Source organism: Fomitiporia mediterranea (assembly GCF_000271605.1).
Source record: "Fomitiporia mediterranea MF3/22 unplaced genomic scaffold FOMMEscaffold_7, whole genome shotgun sequence".
Taxonomy (NCBI): domain Eukaryota; kingdom Fungi; phylum Basidiomycota; class Agaricomycetes; order Hymenochaetales; family Hymenochaetaceae; genus Fomitiporia; species Fomitiporia mediterranea.
This window is the reverse complement of record NW_006760392.1, coordinates 3,211,214-3,224,927: the sequence shown is the minus strand read 5'-3', so window position 1 is coordinate 3,224,927 and position 13,714 is coordinate 3,211,214. Positions and strand designations below refer to the sequence as shown.

At 45.1% G+C, this 13,714-nt stretch overlaps 7 protein-coding genes across 7 annotated transcripts in view; 4 read left to right on the top strand and 3 right to left on the bottom strand.

Annotated features, from left to right (window-relative positions):
- Positions 1–615, top strand: part of FOMMEDRAFT_109953 (rhamnogalacturonan-hydrolase) — a gene marked incomplete at its 5' end in the record, with an annotated part of 2,898 nt that extends 2,283 nt beyond the window's left edge. The window contains 2 exons of the mRNA XM_007267873.1: positions 39–321; positions 378–615. Coding sequence (XP_007267935.1) covers positions 39–321; positions 378–441 — 347 coding nt within the window. The 3' untranslated portion in view covers positions 442–615. The remainder of the gene's footprint in view (positions 1–38; positions 322–377) is intronic.
- Positions 616–708: 93 nt separating this feature from the next.
- Positions 709–1,355, bottom strand: FOMMEDRAFT_21221 (uncharacterized protein). The gene is made up of 2 exons (XM_007267872.1): positions 1,223–1,355; positions 709–1,191 (listed from the first exon to the last, which is right to left on the bottom strand). The coding sequence occupies exons 1-2, from the start codon at positions 1,312–1,314 to the stop codon at positions 1,095–1,097; spliced, it is 189 nt and encodes a 62-aa protein (XP_007267934.1). The 5' UTR covers positions 1,315–1,355; the 3' UTR covers positions 709–1,094.
- An 83-nt stretch (positions 1,356–1,438) lies between these two features.
- On the top strand, positions 1,439–1,713 carry FOMMEDRAFT_157740 (uncharacterized protein; the record flags this gene model as incomplete). The annotated part of the gene is made up of 2 exons (XM_007267871.1): positions 1,439–1,586; positions 1,664–1,713. 2 exons carry the CDS (start codon positions 1,439–1,441, stop codon positions 1,711–1,713), a joined length of 198 nt encoding a protein of 65 aa, XP_007267933.1.
- A 1,341-nt stretch (positions 1,714–3,054) lies between these two features.
- FOMMEDRAFT_168954 (uncharacterized protein) lies at positions 3,055–4,099 on the bottom strand. The gene is made up of 4 exons (XM_007267870.1): positions 3,924–4,099; positions 3,608–3,864; positions 3,287–3,513; positions 3,055–3,232 (listed from the first exon to the last, which is right to left on the bottom strand). The coding sequence occupies exons 1-4, from the start codon at positions 3,977–3,979 to the stop codon at positions 3,086–3,088; spliced, it is 687 nt and encodes a 228-aa protein (XP_007267932.1). The 5' UTR covers positions 3,980–4,099; the 3' UTR covers positions 3,055–3,085.
- Positions 4,100–4,654: 555 nt separating this feature from the next.
- Positions 4,655–8,431, top strand: FOMMEDRAFT_125041 (uncharacterized protein). The gene is made up of 6 exons (XM_007267869.1): positions 4,655–4,928; positions 4,998–5,015; positions 5,082–5,189; positions 5,249–6,975; positions 7,029–7,232; positions 7,288–8,431. Exons 1-6 carry the CDS (start codon positions 4,813–4,815, stop codon positions 8,004–8,006), a joined length of 2,892 nt encoding a protein of 963 aa, XP_007267931.1. The 5' UTR covers positions 4,655–4,812; the 3' UTR covers positions 8,007–8,431.
- An 86-nt stretch (positions 8,432–8,517) lies between these two features.
- FOMMEDRAFT_109947 (NAP-domain-containing protein) lies at positions 8,518–10,302 on the bottom strand. Its single transcript, XM_007267868.1, has 4 exons — positions 9,888–10,302; positions 9,278–9,821; positions 9,013–9,197; positions 8,518–8,880 (listed from the first exon to the last, which is right to left on the bottom strand). Exons 1-4 carry the CDS (start codon positions 10,290–10,292, stop codon positions 8,740–8,742), a joined length of 1,275 nt encoding a protein of 424 aa, XP_007267930.1. The 5' UTR covers positions 10,293–10,302; the 3' UTR covers positions 8,518–8,739.
- Positions 10,303–12,804: 2,502 nt separating this feature from the next.
- Positions 12,805–13,714, top strand: part of FOMMEDRAFT_21218 (uncharacterized protein) — a 3,577-nt gene continuing 2,667 nt past the window's right edge. The window contains exons 1-6 of the mRNA XM_007267867.1: positions 12,805–12,950; positions 13,007–13,122; positions 13,176–13,218; positions 13,283–13,353; positions 13,409–13,604; positions 13,669–13,675. Of these exons, the coding sequence (XP_007267929.1) occupies positions 13,199–13,218; positions 13,283–13,353; positions 13,409–13,506 (189 nt within the window). The 5' untranslated portion in view covers positions 12,805–12,950; positions 13,007–13,122; positions 13,176–13,198 and the 3' untranslated portion in view covers positions 13,507–13,604; positions 13,669–13,675. The remainder of the gene's footprint in view (positions 12,951–13,006; positions 13,123–13,175; positions 13,219–13,282; positions 13,354–13,408; positions 13,605–13,668; positions 13,676–13,714) is intronic.

The window sequence follows — 13,714 nt, the reverse complement described above, 5'->3', positions numbered from 1 at the left end:
CGCGCGGAGCACTAGTTCATAGACTTGGGACGGCGCAGTCGTTGACGGGGTAGAACGCCCACCAATCCAGTTCATCTGTTCCAACTCTGTACCATGCTATGATATGACGCTCGAAGACGTTGCATTGTGGTCTAATACAGATGAAGCCGTCGACAAGTGCCAGAGTGCATTTGGCACCGGATCGTGTCTCAAATCCGGCACTGTTGACAACTACGATGTTATAACAACGACGGTGTCGGAGCCAGCGGGTTTCACGTCCCCACCCACCTTGTCTGGAGACTTGTCCGAAGGATTTGCCACGGATTCGTCGATTCCAATTCCGTGAGCATTTTGTGAGGTTCGTTGCATGCTACCTCACTAATAATCCCTTGATATAGGACTATTCCGTCAACGTACTATCCCGGTCTGCCACAAATTTCTCCGCTTGCGAAGAACCTTTAACTCTCATCACCTTCACGGTGTGGCCGGGATTAATACAAATTAAAGATCCGCTCGCTGGCTTTGGTCAGCTTATTGTCGTTCAGAGATCGTGGAAGTACAAAATTTCTCTGCTTTCTTCTGATGTCAATACACTAAATACCATGTCATTGAGCGGCAATAAATCATATGCTATCGTGTCTCACTCCGAAGATCGCGAGAACAATTTATGCGGCAATGTTCACAATAATGACAGCACATTCTACTTACTCTCACATCCGCGCACGCGCCCCAGATCCATGGTAATGCGCCCTGCGTGCGTATGTACTTTATCACGCGGATGACCAGTGCGCCACAGAAGTCTCCGGAGGTAAGGACGATCGCAGTCAATGTAGAGAAAGCCTATCGCGTGCCTGGCGGGGCCGGCCCGTCGTGTTGTCTTCTTAGTCGGTTTCCACGTTCGTCGTCAACGAGCGTAGTCTGGTTTGCGGGACCCAGTAATCTAGGCTAGAACTCTCTTGTGCTCTGGGAGTAGGACTGTGGACCTGGGTCAGGCACGTACATACAGTTTGTCTTCTTTTACAGCAGTTTGGTGTCGCGGTGATTAGAAATGAGAAGGTAGATTGTACGGGCGGAGAGAGTTTTCATGGATTGGTAGAAGCCTTGCGTTCGTGAAACTACCGAGTGATAGAGACTGAAGAAGAACTGCTACTTCTCGCCACGTCCGGTTGGCTTATTCGTCCTCGGCGGTCCCGGACTAGGTGCTCCAGACTTCTTTTATGACAAATAAAGTGAGGTCATGAACTCGTTATATGAGAGCGAATCGGCTGAACATTCATGCTTAGAGAGGAGTAGTGTGCCTTGATCTCCTGCAATTAAAGTGATCGACATGAACATGGATGGACCTATTGAGGTTACCACTCGTCATGCCAGACGGCAACTCCGCAGTCCTTTGGCCCACACACCATTCATTAACTGTATGCTCACAGCAAAATCCTCTGATTTCTAACTCGTAATCGCAATGAGCCCCGGTTACGCAGATCACCCGACTTTATCGCACGACGCACGACAGCGTCGAGGATTCTTTTATCTTCCAGGTCCGGTCCCGTTATGCTCTTTCGTCCCCGTAGCCAAAAAGGGAGCTTCACTCGCACGCGAAGCAACATTTGGTCCGCATTTAACTACTCCACTTCTCAGGCCCCGAATTCTACACATTCTGGCATTCTGAGTTTCTCTGCGCGAGAAGGCGAGAAGAGGACGCCACCGGGACATCTAGCGCCGACTGGATGCTGGTAATCGTGGCATAACGCGACGTTATGTATTGCAGAAGGATTAGTGAGAGGGGGAGACTGTGAAACTTGTAAGATCATTGGTATTCTTAGCAAATATATTGACTATCTGTTCTTGAAAGTGACTTTAATTTGGATACACATGTATCATTTGATTGTTATAATTTAACCGATTGTTGATCTTCCCGCTGCTGCGCTTTTGATCGACAAACCGTAATGAATAGAGGGGTCTACATCGCCCTCTGGGAACACGCCATTGGACAGAAAGAAAAGCGGGGATAATCTCACGTCAACTGATCAACCCTACACTCTCACACAAGACGAACTGCAAGGACTCTATCTCAGCCTCAAGTCTCAATGAAAGAAAGTTGATATTCGGCACCTTCAATCGGCAGCGCAAAACGAGTATACATGTTGTAATGTAAGATGCTTGTGCTCCCACGACCGGCTCAGGTACAATCGCACCCGACAACCTCGCGCGAGAGTACAATCTCTAAATTGAGAATTTAGAGACGTTTAAGTTTGCACACTTCGTATAGAAACCAAAAATATATCTCTCAGCGTACCTTTCGGATGTTAATGTATCGAGTGTGTCGAAATGGAATACGATGAAGGTCTGGCATTTGAGGATATTTTTGACAGGACAGGGGCGAGAGGGGCGAGGGAAAAGAGGGGGCAGTTCATAGAAGTGAAGAATAGACGCCACTGAATGAATTGAGCATAAAGGAGCAGTTCGGACTTTCCAGGTCAGCAAATAATAATTCTCAAAATGGAATGGATTGCTTGATATTGTACACTGTACAGAAACGATCACAGGCCAGAAGAATCGATTTTCTCATTGGATTTCAATGCGACACTGGCCGGAAAACTGGTACAACAGATCCAGCTGCTTTGCAGCCTTCTTTAGATCTGAAGATGAGGGATGGCCGAGGAGATTGACTATCATAGATCTTGCCAGTGCAATGCAGAGAATTATTTCTCCAAGTCGAACGTGAATGATTTACAACGGAATTCAACATTTCTCGCTTCAACAGTATGCTGATAGGCTTCACTGAATAGCATATGCATAGCATTGCAAAATGATCTCCCGAGTAGCTATACATTCAATTTGTATTCAAATACTGAGTAGAACTCCTCACTTACGTCTGCGGTCTCCTCTTTCAGGCCCGGTGTTTCTTTGAGAGTGTCAGAAGTACGAAGTCGGATAATTGTTGTTACCGTTCTGGAAGTCCGAGGATTACATTTAATACTCGAGACGACAGTGCCTGGCGATATTGTGAACCTTGACCCGTATCGTCGTACAGCAGATTGGTCTGATACAAGCCAGTAGTTAGGTCGTTAAAATCGGAATAAGTTGACGTGCCATAGGGTTGGGCGATCTACAGGATGATCTTAGCTGGTGCCTTGACTCCATGTGCTTGTGGTGTTTCTGAGCCTCCAATCCATAGTCTTGCAGAAGCAAGGAATACACATGTCTTGTCATCGGCAAGCATTAGCAAACGCTGAGCTCCAAAGGTTGTATGCATCTATGGTGCCTGGATATCTCCCAAGCCACTTTACCACTTGATGCCTGAAAAAACCTTGCACGGGGTTTTAGCATGATTCTGATCCATTCTTGACGTGGAGCGAGAGCGATCATGGTCGTCCCAATTTGCACCTGGATCCGGGACTTCCGAATTACCAATAAGAGATTTATAGGGGGTTGAAGGTATGTAGAACCACGATGAGGGTCTTTTAGTCGAATTATTTGGATTTTTAGTGGACAGACGGTGTGCATCGGCCTTCTGTGTAAGAAGATGGTGGCGTTCTATACACGAGAAATACACACGGATGGGTCATTCCTAAATGGCAATGAGATAATTGGCGGCTCCGTAAGGGGATAAGGCTGTGAATGTACGGACCGACTGATTCTCGTAGGGTCGGGATCGTCGGGTCGAGAAAGCAGGAGGTATGGTAACACGGTGCTCGCGAGAGTTCAGTTTCTCGATACGGTAGAGACGGTTGAGGTGGCGTCACCACTTGCTGACTGTAGAAGAGACCGGCGGAATATACTTCACATTGATTCTCATTTGAATGTTTGGGAAAACTTGGAATGGAAAGCTGTGGCTTGACTTTCCAATCGAATATGAAGAGGTAAAGGCGCCAAATATTCGACAAACTTGAGAGAGGGGCGGCAAAGGGCAATGAGAGGGCCTAGGTTTAGCGAAAAGAAAATACATGACTGGGAAAATTCGATGCTTGAAACGCCAGTAAGCTTCAAGGGAAGTATTCATAGTGACAGAATTTGGCTCCTCGTAGCAAGCGACTCGAGCTTCGGGGCCGGCACGAGCGTTGATGACTGAACAGACGAGTGGTGCCGAGCTTCGAGTGTGCGAGAGTCTAATAGCCAGAAGAGGCAGTAGTAGGGAACGAAAAGTGGTCCCGTGCGCGCGGGCGTGCGGGTAAGCCTCCCGCAACAATATGCGAAGCACATTCTTGTGCCTGTAACCTGGGAGTGCTACAGGGTCATGGAAGCTGGAAGAAGGTCTTCAAGGGCGAAAGTGACGCGAGATCTCAAGAGATTGTGTTTAGGAGTGCAAAATTAGAAGAGAGTAGCATTTGTGGCAAGATGACAAGAGGACCGGCTTCGGAGAGACGGAGAAAGGGACATAAAGCAGCAGGATAACCGGTGGAAGCTGAATGAGAGAAGAAAGGGCACTAGCACTGCAATATGTTCTGGCTGCCGCGACGGGAGCGCGACGAATACCGCCCGTGTCCGCCTGAAGCGCCTTCAACGCATTTGCACGCGTCGGTCGATATTGGATTGGATGGAGGAGGAGAGAGAGAGGCCAATGGCAGGACACGGCGAACCTCAAATATTCCGGCATTCCCCGACAGACACGTGCCCCACCGACAGTCAGCAGCTCCGTCTCCGTACCGCATCCCATCTCGCGCTGCTCGCCCCTCCTCGTCCTCCTCGTCCTCGTACGCCCATTCCCTCCCGCTCCTTGCGCCCGCGCCGCCAGCAAGGGACGTCTACGACGACGGTCACAGCGTATACTACTCGTATTCGCATCTGCGGTACACCGGATTCCAGAGCGAGGACATCAAGCCGTCTATACACAGGATGACCAGCGGTTCCGATCGGGCCTCCACCACTCCTGCACCCGCCCTGCCCGAGGATGGCGAGGAGCCAAAGCCCGCGGCCGCCCCTCCGAAGGAGAGGCGCTTCAAGCTGAGCAGGTACGTATCTGCACTCTTTTATTCTCATGGTATACCTCTTGTTTCATATGCTTACGTTGCGACATGTAGAGCGTGTGATCGTTGTCGGTAAGCAGTCTATCTCGTGTAGAGGTGGTTCTATTACTTATCGAGAGACTTTTTGGGTCGGTCTAGTCGACGGAGAATTAAGTGCGACGAAGGCCACCCATGTCAGTCTTGCATTGCCGCCAGATCAGCATGTACCTTCGAAGAACCTGGCAAACGCACCCATCCCAAATCAAAGTTCGTTATGTATGCATGATCTAGCCGATGATTAAATGCTAATTGAAATTGGTCTAAAGACGCGCAGCGACACTTGAGGATCGCATGCACCACCTTGAATCACTCATCCAGTCAATCCCGTTCAGCTTGTTTAGTGCACAGGCTGCTGCTGGAGCTGGCTTACCAAATGCGCAACTTCCCGCTTCTATGGATCCGTCAAGCCCTCATGCAAGTCTCGCAAGTGCAAATCATGCGTACCCTCTTGGCGTGCCTCCTCCATCGCTTTCACTTTTTCCACTCATGAACCCATCAACACATTTTCCCACTTCTAACTCCAATCTCACAAATGTGCCTATTCCTCAAGAACCTACCACGTCTGGCGGTGCAATACCGAAGGCGCTGAACTCAAATATAGATCCAGCTATGCCACCTGGATATCTTTACCTCGATGACGAAGGCTATACGCGCTGGCAGGGAGAGTCATCTGGACTACCATTACTTGACTTTCTTGTAGAGCGCAAATTACCATTGTCATCCGGCGCTCATTCGGACGCGGCCGCAAGTCCAGCAAGTGAGTCTTGGTCCCGAAAAAGCGAAAATGTTACTACCGGAGATTGGTTTCCTGACCGACAACCGCGCCAGAGTAGTACAGCAAACCCCGAAACGATGTGGAGACTGATTACAAGTATGATCGTGCCGGAACTCATGGATAATCTCGTTCAATGCTTCTTGAGCACGTCATACTACCTTATGCCTTTCTTGCATGTCCCAACTTTCCTTGCCGACTACGGAAATCCAGCAAAATGGGGTGAACCAGGCTTTGCAAGCTTTATCGTCGCTATATGCTGCCTGAGCTCGCGTCATATCGATGATCCGCGTGTTCGTGCAGATCCTGTGGATGGGTTCAGTGCGGGCGCGCACTGGTTTGACCTATTCACAAAATTGCGTACTGTGCCTACAGCGGATCGCCCGACATTATACACTGTACAAAGTGTTTTTGTCGCTGCTGTCTATGCAATCGGTCTCGGACGTCTTTCTCGCGGATTTGCTTTACTCGCCGAAGCGTGTACACTGTCTATTGATGCAGGGCTACATCGAAGCAGCGAGGCGTACGACTGCTTTGGTCCAATTGAAGAGCAAGTCCGTCGAAGGACGTTTTGGTGTGTCTATTTGTGGGATAAACAGGCGGGAGCAGCGTTCGGCAGACCGCCAGTACTGAGGTTAAAAGATTGCGACGCTCGAGAACCAGCCGCCGTTGATGACGAGTATATTACGGCTGATTCTGTCGGACCCCAGCCCGAGGGAACAGAGTCCCGCTTAGGCGCCTTCATTGCATGTCTGCGTGTTTCCGTTGTACTTGAAGCAGTGCTTGATGCACCATCTCCTCCCCAGCCATCATCCTCTCCTTTCCTCCAGCGCGCCTCCATGCTTTTGCAGAACCCAAGAGCGGCGCGACGAGAATGCGAAGTGGAGGAGCAGCTTTTAGACGATGTCTTGCATAATCTACCTCCGTTCTGGGCGCATACAACTGAGACGATGGGTAGTGCAGACGTCCTGCGTGTTACGCAAGCCGAGCGATTGCATTGCCTTATGCTCTTTGTGCGCATGTTAATCACCCGCTCGCGATTCAGTTGGCGAGTGGGTGAGAGGATAAGAATAGCAAACGAGACAAGCGAAAATGGTAGTGGTGATTCAGAAGGTGAACAAACGGAGGCAGAGCGTGCGGCAATGATGAGTTGTCATACTTGTGCAGTTGAGCTTGTTCATGCGCATACACAAATTGCGAAGAAGGGATTGATGACTTACTGTAAGATTTCAATTTTTTTCTGGATTAGTGATATTCATTTTGGTTCCTTGCAGACGGCGTACACGTTATCCACCAACTAACGCAAGCCGGACGATCACTTATTGCCGTATTGTTGAACTGCACGACGGCGGATCTGCAGCCTCTCGTTCCTGCTTCACTCGAGGCTCTGCGTGCTTGCGTCGGTTTACTCAGACGATTTAGTGGGCGATATGTCTGTGGATTAAGGAGTGGCGAGTTAATCGAAGAGTTCTGCCGATGTAAGTCTTTATACGTGCCTGTTGCACTTAAGTAACTAAAAAAAATCGACTATAGTAACGCGCATCCCATTGGACGCGCCTCAACAACCTCTTCCGTCCCAATCCCAACTTATACAATCCCGGCCACCTTGGATCCGACCCGTCCGCAAGAAGACTCGCTCCACAACCGAGAAAGGTGGGATGTCAGGCGAATCAGATACTTCGAGGCATGGGAGTCCAGCCGCCGAAACGACAAGCCCAGCGTCTGCATCTGCTGTTAGTCCTCCAGGTACACAGGATACTTCGGGGCCATCGTATCAACGTCTTACGGGATCATCTTCTGTGTCAGCAACAGCGTCATTCGGCCGCGCAGGGTCGAACAGCCATAACGAGAACTTGCTGGCAGATTTGAGGGGCGAGGGTGCGTTGGGCTTCACACCGAACGTGGGGCTCAAACCCAACGGACTCAGTCCGATGAACGGCATTACAAGTATACCCGGCACTGTCATGGATAGCATGGATGGACTTGGAACCATGAGTCCCATGGATGGTATAACCAATGTCAATCTGGGGAGTAACATGGGCATGGATGGCATAACCGGGATGGGCGAGATGGGTGGGATGGATATGTCCAGCTCAGCACTGATAACTCTTCTCAATGATGGCTCATTTGACATGGCTACGCTGTTTAGTGGTGATCTTGGGATGAGCGCTGCAACGCCTGTTTCGTCAAATGGGGATGGTGGGACGAGTGCCAGTGCAAGCGCAATGACGGGCATTGTTGCTTCGCCGTAGTCCATGGCTATCCATTAACGGATTAAATTGGGATCGGAAGTTGGTTTGTGGACTAGCTGAGATTTTCTTAGGGTCATTTTCCCTTATTTTGACGTTCTTGTGATCTATCTTCACCGTTTCGTTTATTTTTTTCGTTCTACTGACCTTCTGCCCTGAATCCGACCTTCATAACCTGTCGGAACGGCACAAAACGTCACGCTTGACCCACCCTCACCTTGACCTGCTCTGCCCCTTTCCCGCTGAACAAGAACGTCGTAAAGGGTCCCTTATCTCTCCATTTGTTATTTCTTGTTTATACCGACTCATCTAGCCTCATGTTGCTTATCTTGTCTCATTTCTCTTCTCGTCCTGTCTTGTCCCTCGTGCTTTGCGTGTATAAGTTTAGTACTACTGTACTTGTATGATAGCCAAGATGTGAAACAGAATGTAGCCGTTGTATGTCTCGTTGGTTCATATTTCCGATGACCCGCCCCTTCGTGTAACTTTGACGAGGGTCTCGCTGTATGGGATAAAAATGCTCGTGTATGCTATAAGTAAATTATCGATCTCAAATCAGGTATTAAGAGGTATGGGGCATATCGACGGAAAATACAAAATATCTTCTCGTAAAAAGGTATTCCCGAGAAAAATAACAAGCTAGCTGTATCGTACACAGGAACCTTTTACTCTTATCGTAAATTTAATATTTGCGTTAGCATCCAGATCAGCATGCCACCCATGGACCAATACAGCGTTACTCTTCATCAGTTTCTTCTTCATCCTCCTCTTCGTCAATGTCAGAATCAAGATCGGCGTCGTCGTCTTCCCAGTCGGAGCCTTCGTCGTCCCATTCTAGGGCTTTGCCCGTGTAGTAGTCCACTGCATGTGGGATAATCTGTGAAGAAATTAATTTAGACTCAGTATACCGCCATTATTAAAATCCGATAAACAAAGTGGAAGGAGATAGTCAAAAAGACAAAGGCATATAACAGAACGAAATAATTAAAAGAGTCAAAGAGAGACTTACCCTATCTCTAAAGTCATCACCCAATTGGAAGTCGATCATAAGTTCTGCCTCCCGTTCACTCAAGTCATCTTCGTCGAGTCCGCCATTCTCTACGTCTTCATCAGAGGGGGGTTGAGGCGGACCGAAGAATTTGAAGAACGACTCGACGTCTACTGCACGTTTCACTGTGCGCGTACGGTTGGTTTCTGTCAAGGACAAGGGTCAGTTTAATCGATACCTTCGGCATATCAACTGGACAGAAAAGATAGGCCAGAGGAATACGTACTCTTGGACCTCTGTGTCTTTGTCTGAATGTCCTTCGTTAAATCCTTGTCTTCACTCTTCCACCGTATCGTAGTCCCAATCGCATGATCATATTGGAAGTCTCCCGCCCAGTCGATTTCAGTCTTGTAGAGATACGTCTTTTCCAGCACTTCGTTCTCGAAATAATCGTTCGGCGAGAAAAAGAACAAAAGCTTGAATCCTAGCTGGGTCTGCTCCTTGTTCTGTTCTGTTTCACCTTCTTCTTGCTTGATAGGGGAAGTGAGATATGACAATTGCACGTCTTTCAAGTGCTTCAATGCATCCTGATCCCGACTAGAAAGAAGTACCTCGACGCCGGAGTGATTGCGGAGAACATTAAGCCAGAAGTCTGGTATAGGTGCTTTCTCCGGATTCGTGCCTGGCTCTAACTTCGGCAGACGCTCATGGTCCTCGTCGTCCTTAATTGCTTCCGCTTCACCCGCTTCGATTTCTTCAACTGTTGGAGCTGATGATCCGGAGACAATGGCTGCGCGTCTGTCATAAAGTGGCTTTGTCCGTTCAAGATACTGCATATCCACAAACGCTCTGCAATTAGTCTCTAGAGTAGAAACAGGCATATAATGGTTGCCTACCTTCTTTTCTAATTCCCAAACCTCCTTTTTGAAGTCCTTCTGCAAGTCAACTTGTTTCGCTTGTACAGCATGTAACGCGACAAGGCTCCTCTTGACTGGTATAGGGAGGCCCTCCACATAGCCAGAACTCTGTCCAACTAGTTTCGCTAACCTTTGCTGCACGATGCTCGTAAGTGCCGAACGTGCAGCAGTACTTTGCAGTACTTTGGCAAGTTCCTTTGCGTTTTCCTTCTCCTCTGCTTCGTACTCCTCGAGGATGTCATCGACTCCTGGACGGGTGAGGCCTAGCCCTGAGGAGATGGGTGCTTGCGAGAGCGGGGTATTTTGCGGAGTAGGGGCGGTAAGGGAGAAGTCGGCACCGGTTGCCTTTCTTATGGGAGTGCTAGAGCTGGGGTTGGTGGACATGATGGATGGCGATATGGATCGGAAGACGTGACTAGCTATTTTTCGTTCATACTTCCGAGTTTCGTCATGTCGATCGTTCAGCTCACGTGCAGCTACTTTTACTGCTGAGCACTGACTCACTGTGCTGTCGAACACACAGCCCGAGCTTCTGGAGCGCCCGAATACCTGGCAACCTTGAATTGCATTTATTCTACAATGCTGCCCTTACGTACTATATATCCGATCATTCTGATCTGTGTAACCACGCATAAAGATAACCTGTACGTTTGCTGCAAGGATATGCTATACACACGTTTGTGTACAGCACAAAAGAAGCCCATAAAGAAATAATTTCTGTGTGCAAATTACTACATCGTTGTCAGGCAAGGTCTCTCCCTTTGCACCGATGATATGCTTTGTGAGGATCTTTTTGATGTGCAGATCTGGATTCAATGTATAAGAGAGCCACTGAGTGGGTCTAGATTCCCTCTTATTTTCAACTTTCACATACCACACGTCCGAACGAGCTCATATATCAGGTCACCATGAGTCGCAAGCACACTACAAGTACAGGACACAACCACTCAGAATCCGACTTCGAAAGAGTACAGAGAAAGTATGAAAAGGAAGTACTGACACTTACAAAAGCAAGAGAAAGAACGGAAAGGATATCAAATGCGTTAATTGAGTTCCTTGGAAAACAGACAGAATGGAGAACGGGGTTAAATGACATACAAGAAAATGTGATGGAATACAGAGACACTGTTGAAGGCTATAGTCTCCATGCTGAAGTAGAACAACGTATGCTTAATATTGTGAACCTAGTACTTGACCACGTTGAAGCAGCAATATCAGAAAGTAAGAAACACATTGAAGCATTGAAGAATAATTGTAATAATTGGAAAGCTGAACTTCAATCCTATGACAGGGTCATAACAACAGTCAAGGAACAAGAGACAAAATATATCCAAAACAAAGACACAGATGGACTTAAGGGATTAATAACAACAATGAAGAAGTTTGGGCAATAACTTACTAAATAGAAAAGGCTACAAATGCTTGTTGTTTAGATATAAAGTAGAATGTAATAGAAAAAATCCAATAACTACATTACTAAAATAAAATGACTATGAGTATAACTGATTATTAAGGTGATCAAGTATATATGTGTATACAGTATAATGTCTCAGTCTTTAATTTGCACAATTTTCTACAGTGTCTTGTTCAATATAAACAGAATGTAGCTTTGTTCTGAACACTCTGTCCTAATACAAACAACAAAACTAATGGCTTGTAGTGTTAAATGTGTAATGAACTTTGTACATTAGGTAAGTATTCTCTACTATACACTTATTATACTAATAACTGCCCTTAATTCTCTGGGTCAGAGTGTTAGAAAGATCTATTTGATAGCTAAAATGGAGTAGTTAATAAATGCTACTAATTCTCACCTATTCTAAATAAAATAAGCTATTTTTCAGATTTATTGTGTTAATCTGTTTTTTTTTTTCACACTTGTACTTCTAGTAAGTATTTATACCTACAATAAATAATAACATAATACTATAAGTTTTACTATTCTGTATTATACATAAGTGTAACAAGGTGAATGTTAGGACACAAACATTTATCAGTATATATAGTGTAGACCAGGTGTCAAGCTAAGCTTGACATTACACCCTTTTAGTGAAGAGGTTCTATGTATAGTCTACTATATATGGTAATCCCTTACATAATGTCAAGCTTAGAGCAGTCAGGGGTTTGATCCTGATGTAGGGTTGTCTGTAAGCAAAAGTATTAGGCTAAGAATAAGCTTCCTAAAAGGGAGGGAGTGAATTTCTTGGTTGCTTGGAATACTAGGGCCAGGACTCTATATTAGGATATCTCTCCCTACCTCTAAAAGACTGTCAAGGTTAAGCTAGAAATAGTAACCCTTAGAGTCAAACTCTATAGTTAAAAACTACTCCTTTAAACACAACTGTTCCTTTAAACAGACTGTAATATCTTACTCAAATCTTAATATTATTTTATGAAAATTTAATACAAGGTATTACTATATGACTCAAATGTATATATAAGATTTGAGAGAAATTGAGCAAGAAATAAAATTAAGAAAAATCAGACAGTTAAAGAATTTAGTAAAATTGTCCTGTAGTAAACTTTGCAAATTTTCTGGTAATATTTCTATTAATCCAATCAAGTTGAAACTTTGCATATATGATTATTAGTATCCAAAATATACAATTCTACAGTTTTTATTTTAATACACTGAGTTGTACAATTTATTAAAAGTAAACATTAAGAAAAGTCAAGAAAGTGTGACAGAGAGAGAAATGATTAACACAATAATGTAATTTGCCAAACCTTTGTGTAAGAATTGTGTTAGAGTATTTGCCATACTCTTACTAATAAATTAGTGTTTTTTTACTCTTTTTTTCTACTTATTTACTCTCTATTCTGTTTAGTACACTATAGTTAAGTATACTAAGTCTAAATCTCTAAAAAAAAAGGGAGGAATTGGAGGAAAGGGAGAGGAATATGGGTCAAGCAGTTAATACTTATCAGTTGGACCAAAAAAAGCCCTAGAGAGAGTGTCTAAGACTAAGAAGAGTGGCTAGTATGTTTAAAGGGGTTACAGTTAGAACATTAAGGAATAGGGTAGCTGGAATAAAGTCTATCCTAGAGTTTAATACTTCAAAATGCCATTTAATGAAGGAGGACAATCAGGCACTTACAGAACTTATTTGAATCTCTTCTAATCAAAGCTGCCTATTCAGTCATAATAACATTGAAAGGGCAGCTAATCAACTCCTTAAGACACAATATAGTATAAGTTACAAGCTTGTAGGACCTACATTTGTTTAGAGATTCTTAGAGTATTATCATACTAAGCTAAAAACTTACTAGAGTTCTTGTCTTGATACACAATGAGTAAATGGCCTAAATCTAACAACTGTTAGTAAATGGTTTGACATTCTAGAGGAGGAAGTAGTTAAGAAGGAAGTCTTACCTAGGCAAATATATACTATAGACAAAACTGGTTTCTCACCTACTAATAATACTGTTAAACAAGTTATTAGAGCTAGAGGGAAGAAGATTCAGTATAAAAGTAGAGGTGGAAACTGAGAAAACATTACTACTATTATTACTATTTGTACAGATAGAACATATACTAAGCCTGTTACTATCTTTAAAGGTTATAGTATATGGTCCAAATGGACAGAGAACAATATAGCTGATGTGAGGTACATACTTATACTTCTTTATAAGCTCTTACTTAACAAGAGCAACAGGTTCACCAGCTCTCCAAATGGTTGGACAAACTGTAAAATACATCACAAAAAAGTCACAACAAATGTAATTAATAATAGCAAATGTAATGTAATAATGTACTTATATATCAATTACACTTCAAAATTATAATTATACTTTGCTTGTAATTG